This window comes from Phacochoerus africanus, chromosome 4 (genome assembly GCF_016906955.1).
Source record: "Phacochoerus africanus isolate WHEZ1 chromosome 4, ROS_Pafr_v1, whole genome shotgun sequence".
NCBI lineage: Eukaryota > Metazoa > Chordata > Mammalia > Artiodactyla > Suidae > Phacochoerus > Phacochoerus africanus.
This window is the reverse complement of record NC_062547.1, coordinates 142,976,150-142,995,918: the sequence shown is the minus strand read 5'-3', so window position 1 is coordinate 142,995,918 and position 19,769 is coordinate 142,976,150. Positions and strand designations below refer to the sequence as shown.

The following is a 19,769-nucleotide window of genomic DNA, read 5'->3' as shown; positions in this document are numbered from 1 at the left end:
ACATGTTTTTGCATTAGTAACATCACAGATCACTGGTCATAGATTACCGTGACGAATATAATGAGAGTTTGAAACGTTTTGGGTTTACCGCAATGTGACACAGAAGTGAAGTAAGCAAATACCGTTGGATGAATGGTGCCTACAGACGTGCTTAACTCAGGCTTGCCAACCTTTCAATACAAATGGAAAAAAAAAAAAAAGAAGCAGAAGCACAATAAAGGAAGGCAAAATAAAACAGACATGTGCCTGTATTTTCCTGTGAATATGAAGGACTGTCTAGAGCATAAAAGAGATTATACTTACAGGAAACTCACCTGGTTGGAGGTTGACTCACTGGAATTACAAAGTGGAAATAAGGCCCCAGGTGACTCAGCACAAAGTATGTCTTGTCCTGAACTCAACGGCTCACTACATTTCAGAAAATTAAACTCTGTCTTTCCAGTGTGGGCAACGCACAGGTTGTAGGAATAGGGCAACGTTCCTTCACTGTAGTTGGGGGGACCCACGGGCCCGGCCTTGACACAGAGGCCAGGCTGAAAGCAGCCCCAGGCCGCGGGCCTGGAGGAGCGTCGCACGTGTAGGGCCACCGCCAGGGTCACCGCCACCAGGAAGAGCACCGAGATCAGCGCCAAGGCCACCACCAGGTACAACTGCAGCTCCGCCTGGGGGTCCGAAGGGGGAGGAGCGTCCCCCAGGTCCGGCAGCGCCTCCTGCAGGCTGTCCGCGAACACCAGCAGCAGCGTGGCGGTGGCCGACAGGGGCGGCTGGCCCCCGTCGCGCACCGCGACCAGCAGGCGCTGGCGGGCCGCGTCCCGCTCGCCCAGGGCCCGCGCCGTGCGCACCTCGCCCGTGCGCAGCCCCAGGCTGAAGAGGCCCGGCTCGCTGGCCTGCAGCACGTGGTACGACAGCCACGCGTTGTGCCCCGCGTCCGCGTCCACCGCCACCACCTTGGTCACCAGGTAGCCGGGCTGCGCGGCGCGCGGCACCGTGTCGAAGAGCGCCGAGCCGTCGGGCCCCAGCGCCGGGTACAGCACCCGGGGCGCGTTGTCGTTGCGGTCGCCCACCAGCACGCGCAGGCTCACGTTGGCGCGGAGCGCGGGCGAGCCGTGGTCGCGGGCCTGCAGCGTCAGCTCCAGGGCGCGCAGCTGCTCGTGGTCGAAGGCGCGCTGCGCGAACACCACGCCGCTCTGCGCGCTCACGGACACGTAGGACGCCAGCGCGCGCGGCTCCAGGTCGCCGGCCACGATGGAGTAGGAGACGTGGCCGTTGGGCCCCAGGTCGGGATCGCGAGCGCTCACTTGCGCGATGGAGGCGCCGGGCGGGTTGTTCTCCGCCACGTGGACCTCGTAGGAGGCCTGTTCGAAAACTGGCCTGTTGTCGTTGACATCACCGATGTGCAGGGTGATGCTTGAGCTGGAGGAGAGGGGCGGCTCGCCCTTGTCGGTGGCTGTGATGGTGATGTTATACTCAGGGGTCTGCTCACGATCTAGATCTCCATCTGTCACTAATCTATATGTGTTTCTTGAAGAAGTGAGTATTTTAAATGGAACGTGGCCTTCTAATTTACACATAACTTCCCCATTGTGTCCAGAATCCTTGTCACGAACTTTGAGCAAAGCAATGTGTGTTCCCAGCTTGGTGTCCTCCATAATAAGACCTGGTAGAGACTGGAATATCACTTCTGGGACGTTGTCATTTATATCTAGGACTTCTATCTCCACTGTACACTGGGCAATCATTCCTCCACCATCCCTTGCTTCCAAAACTATGGAATACTCTTTGACCTCTTCATAATCTAGTGCATTTAGAATAGTAATTTCCCCAGTATTAGAATTCAGGTCAAACTGGGTAATCTGGTCTGCTTCAGTGAAAAAGAAGGTGATCTCAGCATTTACACCCTCATCTTGGTCGGTGGCCATCACTCGGAGCACAGTAGAGCCTGGCAACACGTTTTCTGGAAGCTCCACCCTGTATAGTTCTTGGCTGAACACTGGAGGGTTATCGTTGGCATCAGTCACTAGGACCCGTATCTGTGCAGTACTGCTTAAGGGTGGATCCCCAAAGTCCAAGGCAGTCAAAGTCAAGTGATGGGACGTCTGTTCTTCCCTGTCTAAAGGTGTCTTCAGTACCAGCTCAGGGTATTTATTGCCATCGAATTTCTCTTTAACCACGAGTGAGAAATGATCATCAGGACTGAGCTGGTAATTCTGCAGTGAGTTGGTACCAATATCTGCATCATGGGCAGATCCTAAGATAAATCGAGCACCAGGTTTTGTGGACTCACTTATTTGCAGCTCAAAGGAACTTTGCGTAAATTTTGGCGTGTGGTCATTAACGTCCTCGATCTCCACACTCACGTGATAAAAGTTCAGTGGATTTTCAGCAACTGCCTCAAACTCCAGAGCACAGGCTGGCTTCTTCCCGCATATCTGCTCCCGGTCCAGCCGGCTGCTCACAAGTAACTCCCCGCTCTCTGCGCTCACTGCGAAGTAAGGCTTCTCCGAACTGACGCGCAGGTTTCGAGTCGCTAACTCGTGGACACCGAGTCTCAGGTCCTTGGCGAGGTTCCCCACCACCGAGCCCTGGGCCATCTCCTCGGGAATCCTGTAGCGGATCTGCTCAGACAGCGCCAGGCAGAACAAAGACAGCAGGCAGGCAAAGAGCCCTGGCCGCCTCGGAGCCCAGCCCCGCTTCCCCGCGCCGCTCCCCATCCCTCTTGCTCCCTCGGCTTTGCTCACCGGCTTGGAGACGCCGGATTACAAACACCGTCTCCGGGTGGTAGCTGTCCGGGCCTCGGAAGAGCTGTATTTCCGGCGTGGGGGTCCGCCCGGGCTGCTGCTTTGCCAGAGGAGTTGGCGGTAGGAAGGCTCCAGCGAGCGAGTCTGAGCTGGGGAGGGTGCGCTGCGGCTGCGCGAGGAGGTGGCCAGCGCCTCGCTCTCCACTTTGGCCAACAGCGGCGCCCAGAGTCCGCACTGGGAAACTGCAGCCCCTGCTGCATCCCTTTAACCAACTATCTTAACTAGAAACGTGTGCCCAGCGGAACCGACCCTTTTAGACGTCTGTATATTTAATAACGTTTAATTTGTACTATTAGGAATGTCATTACCCCACCTTGTAAGGTTTTTAGGTAAATCAGGTAGAGTTAATATGTAAACATCTGTATGTTGACATAATTATTTCCCACTTTCAAATTTCGCACCAGGTGTAGAATGATAACTATAACACAGACTTGGCTTAAACGATCTCAGAGCACAGTAATTTTGAATACTTATTGATTGTCGATATATTGGATAAAGTTTTACGCTTTCCTTGTCCATCTTCCCCTTATTTTTCCTTTTTTTCCCGTATCACCATGCTAATTCATTTCATTTTTTTCAGAGAGCAACAGTAACGCTGAAATTGTCTCTTGAAAGGGCACAATTTATACTTACCACTCTTCCTACAAAACAGTCTCAATGATTTCTTTATAGAACATTACTGATTTTCACTTCTCATATCTCACTTCAAGAAATGATGCGGCCTTTTAGAAAAGAGCCTATCCCTCTCCTTCCCATTGCATGATTATTTTCCTGGGTACAAAAGGCACCATGAATCTCTAAAACCAGCAGAGGAATCATACATTTTGCTGTGCAACAGAAACTCACTGACCACAGTCTATTGCACTGAGGCACTTGTTCCCACTCCTTTATTTATCATATCCCATAATGACCTCAGTTGAAGGGAACAGTCCCTAGAACATTTATTTGCAATAGCTCACTGAATTTAGTGATTTCTCCCCTTTGTTTAAAAATATTTTTAATCATGGAAAACATTTGGCTGGGGGTTCTTTTTTAAAATACTTGATAACCACATACCTGCTTTAAAGAGTGTCAGTAACATTGTCCTCCCCCATGTGATTGTACATCTGAACACTGCAGAATGTATGCAATATACTCCCATGTGACTGCACGGATCATTATATGGAAAATACCACCTAACACACATTATGCTAAAAAGTGCTCTTAATTAATACTCAAAAGGTCCCAGTAAAGATTACCTAGTCAACTACTTCTGACACTAATCAACAGATGTGTTGAATTTCACTGAAATGATAGGTTACAAGTATAAAAGCACTTAATTCCAGATTAGATTATTTCTAGCTGAATTTTTTTAGCAGACCCAAAAAGTAAAATTCACTACTGGTCAAGGATTTGAGTATATGAGACAGCTGTTTCAAAAAGCCAGCATCCCAAATCTCCCATTTGTAAGAGCCCATATACACACTTCGCATGACTGCATCAACTAAAGCAGCGCATTAGAATTTTGGGGTAATAACACGCAACAGCCTATTTCATAAATATTACTTATAACACTTGAAATGACATTTTATTGGATGTTATATTTTACTGGTTTTGAACAATGACCTTTAGTGTGGTTTTAGACTCCATGTCTGTCATTGACAAAGATCTTAGTAAAACCTGACGCACACACACACACACACACACATGCAAGCATGCACACACACAAGCACGCACTTCGTTCTTTAGAAATCCAGCTAAGTGTCTACCGAGGCCAGACTTTAATAGATTTTTATGGTTTAAATAGATCAAGAGCTACTGAGGTTTTAAAGGCCACCAAATGGAGGTACGTGGAAACAGAAGCAGGATATAGAAAAAAAACTTCAGACAGAAAATATCTTTAAGAATTTATGGATCTAATCCAAAGAGAATTCTGAGAAGGCTGAGGTGTACTTTCTCGCTAACCTAGTGCAATGAGAAAGACTTGATTCCTTCTCATTTAGAACATATATGAATTAAGAACATCATGGGGAACACAGGTAGAAGGTATTAAAATGTGATAATCCACTTACAATCTTGTCAAGCTGCTTTCACTATGAATATGACATCAAACCCATGTCAAGAAGGGTTCCACATTAAAGAATCACCACTGAAATGAACTATTAATCTTGCTTTACCTCTTGAAAGTATTTTTTTACCCCATCTTCAAATCACTTATTTTTAAAAACAATAAAGAAATTTACAGAAAATATAATTCTTCGAGGATATAAAGATAAATGAATGACTGAACTCACCTGAATACTTTGGGCTTCATCCTTACATTCATGGAAATCTATGGATGTTAACAAGGGATCCTTTTTCCCGCAGCTCTCCTGGCTGATGAGCGTGTCCGCATAGTTGGGCTGCGGGAAGATCACGTGGCTCCCCCGCGAGTCCGCGGTGAGCGACACCTCGTGGGAATAGGTCTGCAGGAAAGCCCGCACCCCGTCCACGCCCACAAAGTGGGAGGTGGGCACGCCACCCAGTCCGCCTCCTGAGGCCTGGAGCACACGCGACAGGTGCCAGCGCCTCAGCCTGAGCGCCAGCAGCACGATGACAAAGGCCAGGAAGACACAGGAGACTGCCGCCACCGCCACCACCAGGTACAGCGTCAGGCCTGAGTCATCGGGGCTGGCAGGAGACTCGAGGCTATCCAGGTCAGCCAGGACGTCGGGGATGCTGTCAGCCACTGCCACGGTGAGCGTGATGGTGGCCGAGAGAGGGGGTTGGCCGTGGTCCTGGACCGCCACCACCAGGCTCTGCTTGAGGGCGTCTCTGTCCAGCAGGGCCCGCGCTGTGCGCACCTCGCCCGTGTGCAGCCCCACCGCGAAGAGCCCGGGCTCGCTGGCCTTGAGCAGGCGGTAGGACAGCCAGGCGTTCTGGCCCGAGTCTCTGTCAACTGCCACCACCTTGGTCACCAGGTAGCCCGGCTCTGCAGAGCGGGGTGCCAGCTCTACACCCGTGGAGCCGTCGGTGGGGAGGGCGGGGTACAGGATTTCAGGCGTGTTGTCATTCTGATCCAGCACAAATATGCTCAGAGACACATTGCTGCTGAGGGGTGGGTCCCCACTGTCACTCGCAATCACTCTCAACTGCAGGTCACGAAACTGCTCATAGTCGAAGGAGTGTAATGCATACAGGACCCCAGTGTCAGAGTTGATGGAGACATAGGAGGATACAGACGGCCCCTGGAGAGTGTCTTCAGACAAGGAGTACACGACTCGGGCGTTCTCATTGCTGTCAGGGTCATATGCAGTCACGGAGAATATGGAGGTACCTCTGGGGTTGTTCTCAGGAACATAGACAGAGTAGGAGGAGTGGAGGAAGGTAGGTGGGTTGTCGTTGGTGTCTGCCACATTAATGGAAACGTGAGTTTCCGTGGATAAAGGTGGGCTTCCACCATCTGTGGCTTTCAGTGTGATGTTATACACAGAGAAATTTTCCCGGTCTAAGTTTTTTGCTGTCATCAACCTGTAATAATTGTCTATTGATCTTTCTAACTTAAAAGGCAGATCTTCTGAAATAGTGCAGGTCACCTGGCCATTCTTCCCTGAATCTCGGTCTTGGAGATAGAAAAGAGCAATCACTGTTCCAGGAGGAGTGTCTTCAGGAATCGAGCTGCTCACAGATGTTAGCGTCACTTCTGGGGCATGGTCATTCACATCTAAAATTGTGACCAGTACTTTAGCCCTGGTCATACTACCAGGACCATCCTGAGCTTGAACTTCCATTTCATAGTAGCTAGAGTCTTCATAATCTAGGCCATCTAAAGTTGACAATTCTCCAGTGTGGGAGTTCAGCTGGAATATCTGTAGAATTTTTGGAGTTATTTTCCGAAAAGAATATGTCACTTCCCCATTGACTCCCTCATCCAGGTCGACAGCGTTTACCGTGAGTAGTCTTGTGCCCACTGGCACGTTCTCAGGGACAGTTACTTGGTACTGGGGTAAAGAGAAGATTGGTGCGTGATCATTCACGTCCACCACTGTTACTTGGACACGGGCTGTCCCAGATCGGGGTGGGTCGCCGCCGTCAGAGGCTGTGAGGAGGAGGTGGTGAGCTGCCACTTCCTCCCGGTCCAGCGCCCGCTCCAGTACTAATTCCGGATATTTAGTTCCATCGTCTCCAGTTTGCACGACCAGGGAGAAGTGGTGATTGGGGTTGAGATGGTAGCTCTGGAGAGAGTTCGTGCCCACATCTAGATCCCTAGCCTCATTTAATGGAAATCGCACCCCAGGAGCTGTATTCTCCATTATTTTCACATCCATTTCTTCTGTCAAGAATTTAGGAGAGTTGTCATTAACATCCATTATTTCCACTTCTATAGGATAAAGATTCATTTTATCTTCCATCAGGATGTTAAAGTTCACCAGGCACCGCGCGCTCTGAGCGCAGAGCTCCTCCCGGTCTATGCGGCCCGCGGTGACCAAGCTGCCGCTTCGCGCGTTCAGAGCAAAAAGCTGCGTCCTACCTTTGGAGACGATGCGGACTCCGCGCTCCCCCAGCTCGCGGGGCTCCAGCCCCAGATCCTTGGCGATATTACCCACAAAAGACCCAGTGTCTGTCTCCTCCGGCACGGAGTAGACAATACGTCCTGCCCAAACTCTGCTCTGGGTGCCCAGGAGGATGGAGAGCAGGAGGAGTCCCCTGCAGTCCCCAGCCCTCTGCGGAGCCGCCATTCTTGTCCTGCTGATCTCTAGACACTGGCCTCTTCCTGTCGTGCTTCTGGATGCCAGTATGTCTGCGTGGAGCGCTCGGTATTCGGAAAAGGAGCCCAGAATCCAGGAGTATAGAGCCTGAGTTTATTGCAGCTTGCAAGAGTTTGTTTCAATCTGGCGTTTCTTTGTGCTGTAAAAGCTCAGTGGTTCTGGCGGATCTTTTGAACCATTTTTCCCCTGGTTGGTGAACAGCGGCGCTCAGAGTCCGTACTAAGTTACTGCACCACAGAAGCGCAGTAACTGATTGTGCAGAAAGTTATTTTATCTTTCAAAGTCCTCCCATTTTTATTTCTTCAACTAATACACATCTGATTATCACTTAAAAATAAATTTTAAGAAACTGAATTAATGCAACAATGTTCATGGATGGGTATTTATTAATTCAGAATAATTTTTTTTTAAAGTCTCTCCTCTGCGTCACAACTTTGAAATCATTCTTGGACACTGCCTCACACTTTTTTGACTAGATAAAAATAAGTCATTGAAGGTTAAAAAGTGTGATTTATTTTTATTTATTTATTTATTTTTGTCTTTTTAGGGCTGCACCCGTGGCGTATGGAGGTTCCCAGGTTAGGGGTCTAATCTGAGCGACAGCTGGCAACCTACACCATAGCCATGGCAACGCCAGATCCAAGCCGTGTCTGCAACCTACACCACAGCTAATGGCAATGCCAGACCTTAACCCACTGAACGAGGCCAAGGATTGAACCCCCAACCTCATAGTTCCTAGTTGGATTCGCTTCCACTGCACCACGATGGGAACCCCTGATTTGTTTTTAAAAGGTGTATATATACATAATAAATGTGTTATATAGAAACTGTTTATACAGCATATAGTAAATTTAAATTAATTAAATAATGTTGAGCATTTACTATGTTCTAGACTCCACCATGCAAGAAAGAGAGTCAACTTTTTCTTTAAAATACAGAGAGGTAATTTAATAAAGTTTTTATGAAATGGAAACTTGGAGATGGTTTAGTCCAATACCTTCATTTTAATAATTTTAAAAATGAGAGGAAATTGTTTTATCTTTGACTATATATAATTGTACAACCAACATTGGAATACAAATATCCTCACTCCCACTCTTCTAAGAAGAAAAAGGGGAATAATTGCTGGCTCTGGTTGATGCTTTATGATCAAAAAGTGCCATTAGAGATGAGGTAGAAAACCAAGCAGCAACAATTGGCTAGAGAAGCAACTCATTTTTTTGTACATAAGACAGAAATATGCAGATTCTACTGGCTGTGGACTCATAAGAAAATGGGTGTTAGTTTCACCGCTTCTTTTCATAATGCAATTTGAATAATCATCCTACCCTATTTCAGAATAACTGGGAAGATGGGTCTCTAAATAGCCTTTGAGCATCATGCAGGAGTGTCCTCAGAGGATCCTAAGAGGTACTCACTGCTCCACTGATGTTAATGAAGTAAAACTCAACTGTTGGTGGATCCGAGGTTATACACAGTTGGTAGAAATAAAACAAAGTTCCTTCCACATAGTTGGAGAAAAGAGTAACCTGTTCTGAAATGAAGACCTGGCAAGAAATAGTCTTTCTTTGTAAATTATATCAAGCCCTGAGGAGTAATCAGCAGCACCAGGAAGAACCAGATTTAACACTGAAAATGCTTAGCTTGGTTGGTGAGACGTTCCTAAGTAATCTATTTTTTGCCCTCTGATGGCATTACCAAAATATAGGGAATACTTTTAATGAAATGCTACCAAAATAATTCATACTAGTTTTGCTTTCACCAAGTAGATGAAATAACTTTTTTTTTGTTCAAAGGAACCGATATGAGGAACTCAGATTATTTACATAAACAAGCATTTAAAACTATTTGTTTAGTAGCAATTTTGAATTTCTTGTTGATCAAAGTATATACGGCCATTAAAGATGGCTAGTACTTCCAGATATTTTCAAACAAAACATTCACATCCAGATATCATAGCTCCTAATACTGTGATTTTTTCTCTACCTTATACCTCAAAATTCATAATGTCACCTCATATTTGTCCCTTATTCTATTTTTTTTTTCTCTTTTTGGCCGCCCTGCAGCACATGGAGTTTCCAGGCCAGGAGTCACTACTGGGTCCAGGAATTGAACCTGCATCCTGGCAATGCAGAGATGCCACCAATCCCATTGTGCCACAGCAGGAACTCCTTATTCTACTTTTTTTTTTTTTTTAAGGGCAGCACTAGCAGAATATGGAAGTTCCCAGGCTCAGGCTAGGGGTGAATCCAAGCTGCAGCTGTTGGTCTGGCCACAGTAATGCCAGATCCAAGACACATCTTCGACCTACACCACAGCTTGTGGCAATGCCAGATCCTTAACCTACTGAGTGGGGCTGGGGAATGAACCCAAATCCTCATGGATACTAGGTACCGCTGAGCCACAATGGGAACTCCCTAGTCTACTACTGATTTTAAAAAGTTTCTATTGGAAGTTCCCTTGTGGCACAGCAGGTTAAGGATCCAACATTGCTGCAGCAATCTGGAATTGGTGATATACTAGAATAACATTTACTCTCAGAGTGCATGAAACCTTAATATTTATACGAGACCATCTGACTCCCATGACCAATGTCCAAGATTCAAGTTCTTTAAAATTATTCACTATTACATTCTGATTAAACCATCAAAGAATTATATCAGAAATGTCCAAACAAATTAGATTTGAAATACGTATGATTGGAATCTCTTGGTTAGTCATACACATTTGGAATCTTGAAATAAATAATTCTGTAAGAACTGCTGAAATGTAAATACCACAATATTCATTTAGAAAAATGTGTGTTCCACTTAGCAGCTTGTTTAAAGATGTCAACTCAATATTATCTTTCTTTATAAATACGGACAATTTCATTCATTTTCAAGATATCATCTCAATTGTTTACTATGCATGTGCATATCAAATTTAGACGCACAAGTGGCAAATCCATTATATTACCAAATAGTAGAATCCTAAGCTCAGGATTGGAAAATATCTTGGCTATCATGAAGTTCAACAACTTATCAAATTATTATTATTATTATTGTTATTATTATTATTATGGCCACATCGAGGACATATGGAAGTTCTGGGTCCAGGAACTGAATTCGAGCTGCAATTGTGACCTACACTTGTGCACCTGCAGCAACACTGGATCCTTTAACCCACTGCACTAGGCAGGGATTGAACCTGAGTCTCAGCAGCAACAGGACTTACTGCAGTCAGATTCTTAACCTTCTGCACCACAGCAGGAACTCCATCAAATTATTTTATCTCCTTCATTGTATTTTATTAATCCCAGGGCCATCAGCTTACTTTTGAGAACTCCCAATGATAGAATCTCCTAACTCCTAGGCATTCTATTTTCTGTTAGAACAACTTTAAGAACTCTAAGCTTTGCTTGTTTCTACTAACCAAGCCATATTTCATTTACACCTTTGGGCCATGATGAATTAGACTAACCATTTTTTAAAACGTCAACAGTTCTTTATTGGCTTAAATATTTGAATGGAGTTCCTCATGACAAGCCTTACTTTATTGGGATTAAGTATTCTCAATTATTAAAATTCTTATTTGAATATTATTAATTATTCATTCTCCCATTTACTGGTCCTTTACTTTTAGAGCTATATCTTGTAAGTGGACACAAATTAGCACATTTAAAAATTAATTTTCATTTTCAAATACTATCAAACAAAGATTGCAGAAAACATTGTAGTAGGCACGCAGCATCAGATGCTTACAGATATTTGTTAAGAACCCAAAATTATAATAATGGTGATGTCAACAAATACTTGCTCCTATTGCTTTATAGTTTGAAATTTTTTAAATAAAATTATTTTATTTTCCAAGAGTTAGTTTGAGATGGATAAGACAAGGTTTTTTAACTTACATTTTAATTGGAAGACTATAGATACTTTGGCTCAAATAACAGATAGTTTCAGGAGTATTACTGAGGTCTTCTAACATCAAAGCTCAGGTGTTTCCTGGTACACACATCAGTTACTCTTATCTTGCATAAAAGTAATTTTTGATTCCTCTTACATATCCCATCATTTTAGAAGACACTTGCTATTAATTACTATTGAGAAAAAACCAAGATCTTGATCTTTAATAGAGGCAGTAATTCAGTTTTTTCACATTGGAAAAATGAAGAATCTCAACGACATCACATAATAGGGGAAAAAAAAAAAAAACCCTAACAAGTGAGATTATGCAACCTAAGGCACAAAAAGCTTTCCAAGAGAAGAGAAGTGAAGAAAATTCTTAAATCACCTGTCCACAAAACAGAACAGACTCAAAGACATAGAGAACAGACTTGTGGTTGCCAAGGGAGATGGGGAGAGGGATGGACTGGGAGTTTGGGGTGCGTAGATGCGAACTATTGCATTCAGAGTGGATAAGCCGCGAGGTCTTACTGACTAGCACAGGGTTCTACATCCAGTCTCTTGGGAAAGAACCTGATGAATGATAATGTAAGAAGAAGAATGTATATAAATGCATGCCTGGGTCACTTTGCTGTACATCAGAAACTAGCACAACATTGTAAATCAACTATACTTCAATAAATAAGTTTTTTTGGTGAAATTCTAGTAAACTAAGATTTGATACACCTCTACAGATATAAAAGAAAAATCTCAAAACTATATGATTCACTGCAAAGGCTAAGAAAACTAAGCACTGATCAAAGACAATTTTAATCTTTCCTCTTCAAATAAAACCAGTAAAAGTAATCACCTCACCTGAACAAGGGAGTCTTGCTCTTTGCAAATATCTTCCTGAATCAAAAGAGGCTCGCTTTTCCCACAGCTCTCCTGGCTGATGAGCGTGTCTGCATAGTTGGGCTGCGGGAAGATCATGTGGCTCCCCCGCGAGTCCGCGGTGAGCGACACCTCGTGGGAATAGGTCTGCAGGAAAGCCCGCACCCCATCCACGCCCACAAAGTGGGAGGCGGGCACGCCACCCAGTCCACCTCCTGACGCCTGGAGCACACGCGACAGGTGCCAGCGCCTCAGCCTGAGCGCCAGCAGCACGATGACAAAGGCCAGGAAGACACAGGAGACCACAGCCACCGCCACCACCAGGTACAGTGTCAGGCCTGAAGTGTCAGAGTGGTGTGGGATCTCTAAGCTGCCCAAGTCGGCCAGGACATCTGGGATGCTGTCAGCCACGGCCACGGTGAGTGTGACGGTGGCCGAGAGCGGGGGCTGGCCATGGTCCTGGACCGCCACCACCAGGCTCTGCTTGAGGGCGTCTCTGTCCAGCAGGGCCCGCGCTGTGCGCACCTCGCCCGTGTGCAGCCCCACCGCGAAGAGCCCAGGCTCGCTGGCCTTGAGCAGGCGGTAGGACAGCCAGGCGTTCTGGCCCGAGTCTCTGTCCACCGCCACCACCTTGGTCACCAGGTAGCCGGGCTCTGCGGAGCGGGGTGCCAGCTCTACACCCGTGGAGCCATCCATGGGGAGGGCGGGGTATAGGATTTCAGGCGTGTTGTCATTCTGATCCAGCACAAATATGCTCAGAGACACATTGCTGCTGAGGGGTGGGTCCCCACTGTCACTCGCAATCACTCTCAACTGCAGGTCACGAAACTGTTCATAGTCAAAGGAGAGCAAGGCATACAGGACCCCAGTGTCAGAGTTGATGGAGATGTAGGAAGACAGAGGTGTCCCCTGGATGGTGTCTTCAGCCAGGGAGTAGGTGACCTGGGCATTCTCACGGCTGTCAGGGTCGTATGCAGTCACTGCAAAGATGGAGGCACCTCTGGGGTTGTTCTCAGGGATGTAGACGGAGTAGGAGGCGTGGGGAAAGGCAGGTGAGTTGTCATTGATGTCTGCCACGTTTAGGGAGATGAGGATTTCTGTAGACAGAGGCGGCCTTCCTTCATCTGTCGCTGTCACAGTGATGTTATACATGGACACGTGCTCTCGATCTAGAACTGTATTGGTCACTAATCGATAATAATTGTCCACCGATTTTTCCAGTTCAAATGGTAGGCTTCTTGAGATAGAACATGTTACCAGGCCATTTGGTCCAGAGTCCCGATCATATACTTGAAAAAGAGCGATCACTGTGCCTGGAGGTGTACTTTCAGCAACTGATCTGCTTCCAGATGTCACTACCACTTCGGGGACATTGTCATTCACATCCAAGATAGTTATGAAGACTTTGGCTCTATCTAGTAGACCTGGCCGATCCCGGGCTTCGACATCCAGCTCATAAAAGCTGGAGTCCTCATAGTCTAGATTTGCAGAAGTCGTTATTTCTCCGGTCAAAACATTCAAGCAGAAAGTCTTTGAGATCTTGTCTGTTATCCTCACGAAAGAGTATGTGACTTCCGAATGGAGTCCTTCATCCTGGTCCGTGGCATTTACCGACAACACTGGGGTACCTACTGGCAGATCTTCAGGAACACTCACACGGTACACAGGCTGAGTGAACACCGGAGCATTGTCATTTGCATCTAGGACAGTTACCAGAATTCGAGCCATGCCTGTGCGGACAGGGTCACCACCATCCATGGCAGTAAGGACCAGCTGGTGAATGGCCTCTCCCTCCCGATCCAGGGCCCGCTCCAGCACCAGCTCCGGGTATTTGGGCCCATCAGCTTGGTTTGGCATGTCCACTGAAAAGTGACTATTCTCGCTGAGCTTGAAGCCCTGCAGAGAGTTCACTCCCACATCCGGGTCATAGACCTCCATTAGTGGAAACCGAGAGGATAGGGCTGCGTTTTCGATAATTTTCACTTCCAAGTCCTCCCTCAAGAATCGGGGTGCATTGTCATTAATGTCCACTATTTCCACTTCTACGGAATAAAGATTCAATTTATCCTCAACAAGGATATTAACACTCACCAGGCACCGCGCGCTCTGGGCGCAGAGCTCCTCCCGGTCTATGCGGCCCGCGGTGACCAAGCTGCCGCTTCGCGCGTTCAGAGCAAAAAGCTGCGTCCTACCTCTGGAGACGATGCGGACTCCGCGCTCCCCCAGCTCGCGGGGCTCCAGCCCCAGATCCTTGGCGATGTTGCCCACGAAGGAGCCTTTTTCCAGCTCCTCAGAAATGGAGTAACGTATCTGCCCGGCTCTGGCTCCCCACAGCATCCCCAAGAGCATGAAAAACAGGACTAACCTGCGGTGGTGCCGGCGCGGGCGCCGTTGCAGAATTGCCATTACTGGCTCGTTCTGGACTTCCCTGGGATTATGAGTAGGAGGTACTGGTTTGCATCAATTTGGGGCTTCTCAGAATTGGAGGTCAAGGTTCATAAACAAGCGGCGATCATTTTAGGGCAGGATTTCCGCGCAGCTGCAGAGCTTTCTTGTAAGATCTGCTTTGTGGTTGGAGGATATAACGCCAGTTCTCATTGCTTTCCTTACCCGGGTTGGTGAACAGCGACGCTTAGAGTCCTAACTTAAAACTGCACCCTTCTGTGGAAACCATCATACACCTAAGATCTTATTTCTGCTAGTCTGCAGAGATGACGCTCAAAATTTCTCTCCCCAAGAATGAGAAGCATTTGGAAGAATAAAATAGTGTATTTTGAAAATCTTATATGTTCCATGGAATAACACTTATTTTTATGACATCACTTAGGGCAGGGAGAACACAAATACTTTTACACTTTTCTGTAAATCTTGAAATCCACCCTTTGTCATCGCTATAGTTGTTTCATTTTCAAAAACAGAACCAAAAACCACAAACATGTTTGGAACTAATCCACTACTAGCTTATGATAATTGGCATTTTTAGATGTAATTACCTAGTTTTATTAACATATAGATGAAGAACTGCCTCAATTAGCAAATATTTGTGTATACTTTAAAGCACATGCAAAGGAAGTGAAAACACATAGGCTACAGTGAAAACACACACACACATATATGTGTATATAGAATAGTTTAGAGTTGACCATATTGAAACTATGTAAACCACTTAATTGTCCAGATTATACAGATATAATGTCTTAGAATGATACTGTGAGATAAGAGCATACTAAAATGTCTTGGCATATTGTTTTAGAATTAACAGAAATTTCAAGGCCATCACTAAGCGACATTCTATAAAAGAACAACTGTAACACAGATAAGTGGACAAAGAATTTCTAACACTTCCCATCCCCACTCTATGCCCAGAAAAATAAATAAAACACCAAAAATCAGGGCATAGTTAGCCCGTGTACTTTTAAATCTCAAAATAATGAACTGAAACCTAACCATACTTATGGAAGGAAAGAGTGTTGAAATAACTCACCTGAGGCAAATCGACTGAATTGGAAGTCATTTGGGGATTGCCATTGCTGGTACTTTCAAGCCAAGAGGCCTCATTACATAGAAGATCTTGGGGTGGAGCGTTTTCAGGCTTTATATTGAGAAATTTAAACTCAGTCTTTGAGGAATGTGTGGCAGCACACAGGTTGTAGGAATAAGGTAAAGTCCCTTCCCCATAGTTGGGGAGAACGCCGGGTCCAGTGTTGGAAGAAAAACTAGTATGAAAGCAACTCCAGACAGCAGGGCTGGAGGAGCGTCGCACGTGTAGGGCCACCGCCAGGATCACCGCCACCAGGAAGAGCACCGAGATCAGCGCCAAGGCCACCACCAGGTACAACTGCAGCTCCGCCTGGGGGTCCGAAGGCGGAGGAGCGTCCCCCAGGTCCGGCAGCGCCTCCTGCAGGCTGTCCGCGAACACCAGCAGCAGCGTGGCGGTGGCCGACAGGGGCGGCTGGCCCCCGTCGCGCACCGCGACCAGCAGGCGCTGGCGGGCCGCGTCCCGCTCGCCCAGGGCCCGCGCCGTGCGCACCTCGCCCGTGCGCAGCCCCAGGCTGAAGAGGCCCGGCTCGCTGGCCTGCAGCACGTGGTACGACAGCCACGCGTTGTGCCCCGCGTCCGCGTCCACCGCCACCACCTTGGTCACCAGGTAGCCGGGCTGCGCGGCGCGCGGCACCGTGTCGAAGAGCGCCGAGCCGTCGGGCCCCAGCGCCGGGTACAGCACCCGGGGCGCGTTGTCGTTGCGGTCGCCCACCAGCACGCGCAGGCTCACGTTGGCGCGGAGCGCGGGCGAGCCGTGGTCGCGGGCCTGCAGCGTCAGCTCCAGGGCGCGCAGCTGCTCGTGGTCGAAGGCGCGCTGCGCGAACACCACGCCGCTCTGCGCGCTCACGGACACGTAGGACGCCAGCGCGCGCGGCTCCAGGTCGCCGGCCACGATGGAGTAGGAGACGCGGCCGTTGGGCCCCAGGTCGGGATCGCGAGCGCTCACTTGCGCGATGGAGGCGCCGGGCGGGTTGTTCTCCGCCACGTGGACCTCGTAGGAGGCCTGCTGGAAAACCGGAGCGTTGTCGTTGACGTCTGCGATGTGCAGGGTGATGGTGGTGCTGGAGGAGAGGGGCGGCTCGCCCCTGTCGGTGGCTGTGATGGTGATGTTGTATTCTGGAGTTTTCTCTCGATCCAAGACTCCATCTGTCACCAGCTTGTATGTGTTTCTTGTATCTCGAACTATTGTAAATGGGAAATTTCCTTTTAGTCGGCATAAGATTTCCCCATTAAATCCAGAATCTAGATCATGTGTTTTAATCAAGGCAACGACAGTCCCCAGCTCAGCATCTTCTTGTATATATTTAGATTCAGAATCCAGAGTTATCTCAGGAGCATTGTCATTTTCATCCAAAATGTCTATTTGTATTTTGCAATGTGCAGTGTGATGTCCACCATCTTTTGCTTCCACCCCAATTGTGTAGCTCTCTCTCTCTTCAAAGTCCAGCCTTCCACCAGTGGTGAGTTCCCCTGTTTTACTGTCCAGCTTGAACAGCTGTCTCACTGCCTTTCCAACGTTGATAAAAGTGTAGGTGATCTCGGCATTGATGCCCTCGTCCAAGTCTGTGGCCATCACTCTCAGCAGAGAGGAACCCAGGGGTAGGTTCTCTTGAACCCTGACCCTGTACAGGTCCTGGGTGAACACTGGGGGGTTATCATTTGCATCTGCCACCACTACCCTGATCTGGGTAGAGCAGCTTCTGGCTGGCTCACCCCCATCCACAGCAGTGAGGACCAGGTGGTGGCAGGACTTCTCTTCCCTGTCCAGGGGAGCCTTCACTACCAGCTCTGGATACCTGCTGCCATCTGGGTTCTCCTTCTGGATCAAGGAGAAGTGTGGATCAGGGCTGAGGTGGTACTGCTGCAGGGAATTGACACCTACATCTGAATCTTGCGCAGATTCCAGGGCAAAAGTGGCTCCTGTTAAGGCCAGTTCACTGATTTCCAGCTCAGTGACATTTCGGCTAAAGGTCGGTGAGTTGTCGTTGACATCCTGAATCTCTACTGTTATATGAAAAAAGTTCAAAGGCTTTTCAGCGACCATTTCGAATTCCAGAACGCATATCGACTTCTGGCCACAAATCTGCTCTCGGTCTATACGGTCGCTCACAAGTAAGTCCCCGTTCTCGGGGCTCACTGTAAAGAATTTCTTCTCTGCACTAACCCGCAGGTTCCGAGCAGGCACATCTCTCACGTCAAGCCCCAGATCCTTGGCAAGGTTCCCCACCAGAGCGCCCCTGGCCAGCTCCTCCGGAATAGTGTAGCGAATCTGCTCCGAAAGCGCGGGGCCAAACAAAGGCAGCAGGAAGAGAAACAACATTGGCCTCTGCTCAGCCGGGAGCTTCAGCCCGGGGCCGTTTCCCATTTCCCTCTCGGAGCTTTTGCCTTTCTGATTCCGAAGAGCTGCGATCTCTGAATGATCCCAAGAATTTCTGAGCAGGCGTGATTCCTTGGTATGTCTTGGCAGGCAGATTCTCCGATGGATATTTCGGCCGCAGAAAGCCTGGGAAAGCGCACAGTTGTCGTGATTCTGCGGTCCGCGGGCGATCCTTCTGCGTCGGGAGGAGCTGAGAACTTTGCTCAGTGCGAGCCAACAGCGGCACCCCGCGCCGGGCTGCAGAACTGCATTGGTGAGTCCTAAAGCAGCTCCAAACGCAGAGCCGGCTAGGACTCAATTCTAGAGTTTCCGGATACAGACAACGCATTCTTCCCATTTTACAAGGATTTTAAAAAAATATTTGCCATATTTTCATTCTCGCTGTCATTTCTTTGCACTTGACCTTTATGCGTCCAAATCAAGTGATTTTTAACTCGTCAAAGCCAGAGGCATCTCCATGAAGATGTTTATTGGCATCGCTGTGCTTTTAGTTTCCATTTTCATACGGTGGCCAAAATATCGTCCCTATATACCTTAGTAGAACTGAGGACCAAGTAAAATAATATACGGAATATGATACAAAGGAAGGATAGTGCTGGTGATGGCAGAAAGGGTAATAGGAAAATTCTTGAAATATTAGTATGATATGTATTGTTGTTATTTCCCTCTATTTCCTCTTCTAACTTATAAATCTCATAGCTTTTAGTTTTATCCTATCTGTCAATTTATTCTATCTTATCTTTATAATCTTCTCCACCAAATAATTGATAGATGGCAAGAAGACTGATTGTCCCTATAAAATAGAAGAATGGTAAAAAGCAAACACTGTCTCTTTTTTTGGTCTTTTCGGCTTCACCCATGGCTTGCGGAGGTTCTGGGGCTAGAGAGCAAACCCAAGCCATGGTAGTGACAACACTGGATTCTTAATCAACTGAGCCACCAGGGAACTCCCACACTCTCTTTTCCTTAGTTTCCAAGTGTCTATTTTTAATTAAATGAATATGGGTTTCCTTTTCTTTCTTTTTTTCTTTTTAGGGCTGCACCCACACATATGGAGGTTCCCAGGTTAGGGGTCTAATCAGAGCTACAGCGGCCAGCCTACACCACAACCACAGCAATGCCAGATCTGAGCCACATCTGTGACCTACACCACAGCTCACAGCAACGCTGGATCCTTAACCCACTGAACGAGGCCAGAGATCGAACCCACAACCTCATGGTTCCTAGTTGGATTCGTTTTCACTGAGCCATGATGGGAACTCCCTAAATGACTATGGTTTGAAAAACGACTCGCCTAATTCAATTTTTCCACACTACATACCATTGTCTTTAACTGTCATGTTTCTTTTCAAGTAGTTTAGCAATGGTGAGCTATTTGGATTTTGATATATTCCAAAGAGAGTAATCTATGTTGTCTACTTTTCCTTGGTCCCCTGGGTACTATTTAATCATTTCAACTCTTTGTCATTGACACCCTTCCCATATCAATAAGCATGCCAATTTTCATGATAGGTGTCTTGGAGTTTTAATTCCATTTCCAAATTAGAAATCTTCACTGAGGAATTAC

At 47.2% G+C, this 19,769-nt stretch overlaps 1 protein-coding gene across 9 annotated transcripts in view; it reads right to left on the bottom strand.

The window, feature by feature from the left end:
* The window catches only part of LOC125126453 (protocadherin gamma-C4), a 172,466-nt gene that overhangs the window by 126,370 nt on the left and 26,327 nt on the right, over window positions 1-19,769 (bottom strand). Inside the window, exons 1-2 of one of the 9 annotated variants that reach the window (XM_047778885.1) lie at window positions 12,268-15,043; window positions 11,730-11,985 (exon numbers count right to left, since the gene is read on the bottom strand). The exons of 4 other annotated variants lie outside the window; for them this stretch is intronic. In XM_047778885.1, the coding sequence (XP_047634841.1) occupies window positions 11,947-11,985; window positions 12,268-14,691 (2,463 nt within the window). In that variant the 5' untranslated portion in view covers window positions 14,692-15,043 and the 3' untranslated portion in view covers window positions 11,730-11,946. Of the gene's footprint in view, window positions 1-314; window positions 2,914-5,071; window positions 7,736-11,729; window positions 11,986-12,267; window positions 15,044-15,769; window positions 18,400-19,769 lie in introns of those variants that run through there. 4 more of the 9 variants (XM_047778879.1, XM_047778872.1, XM_047778873.1 and 1 more) reach the window with 4 other exon arrangements.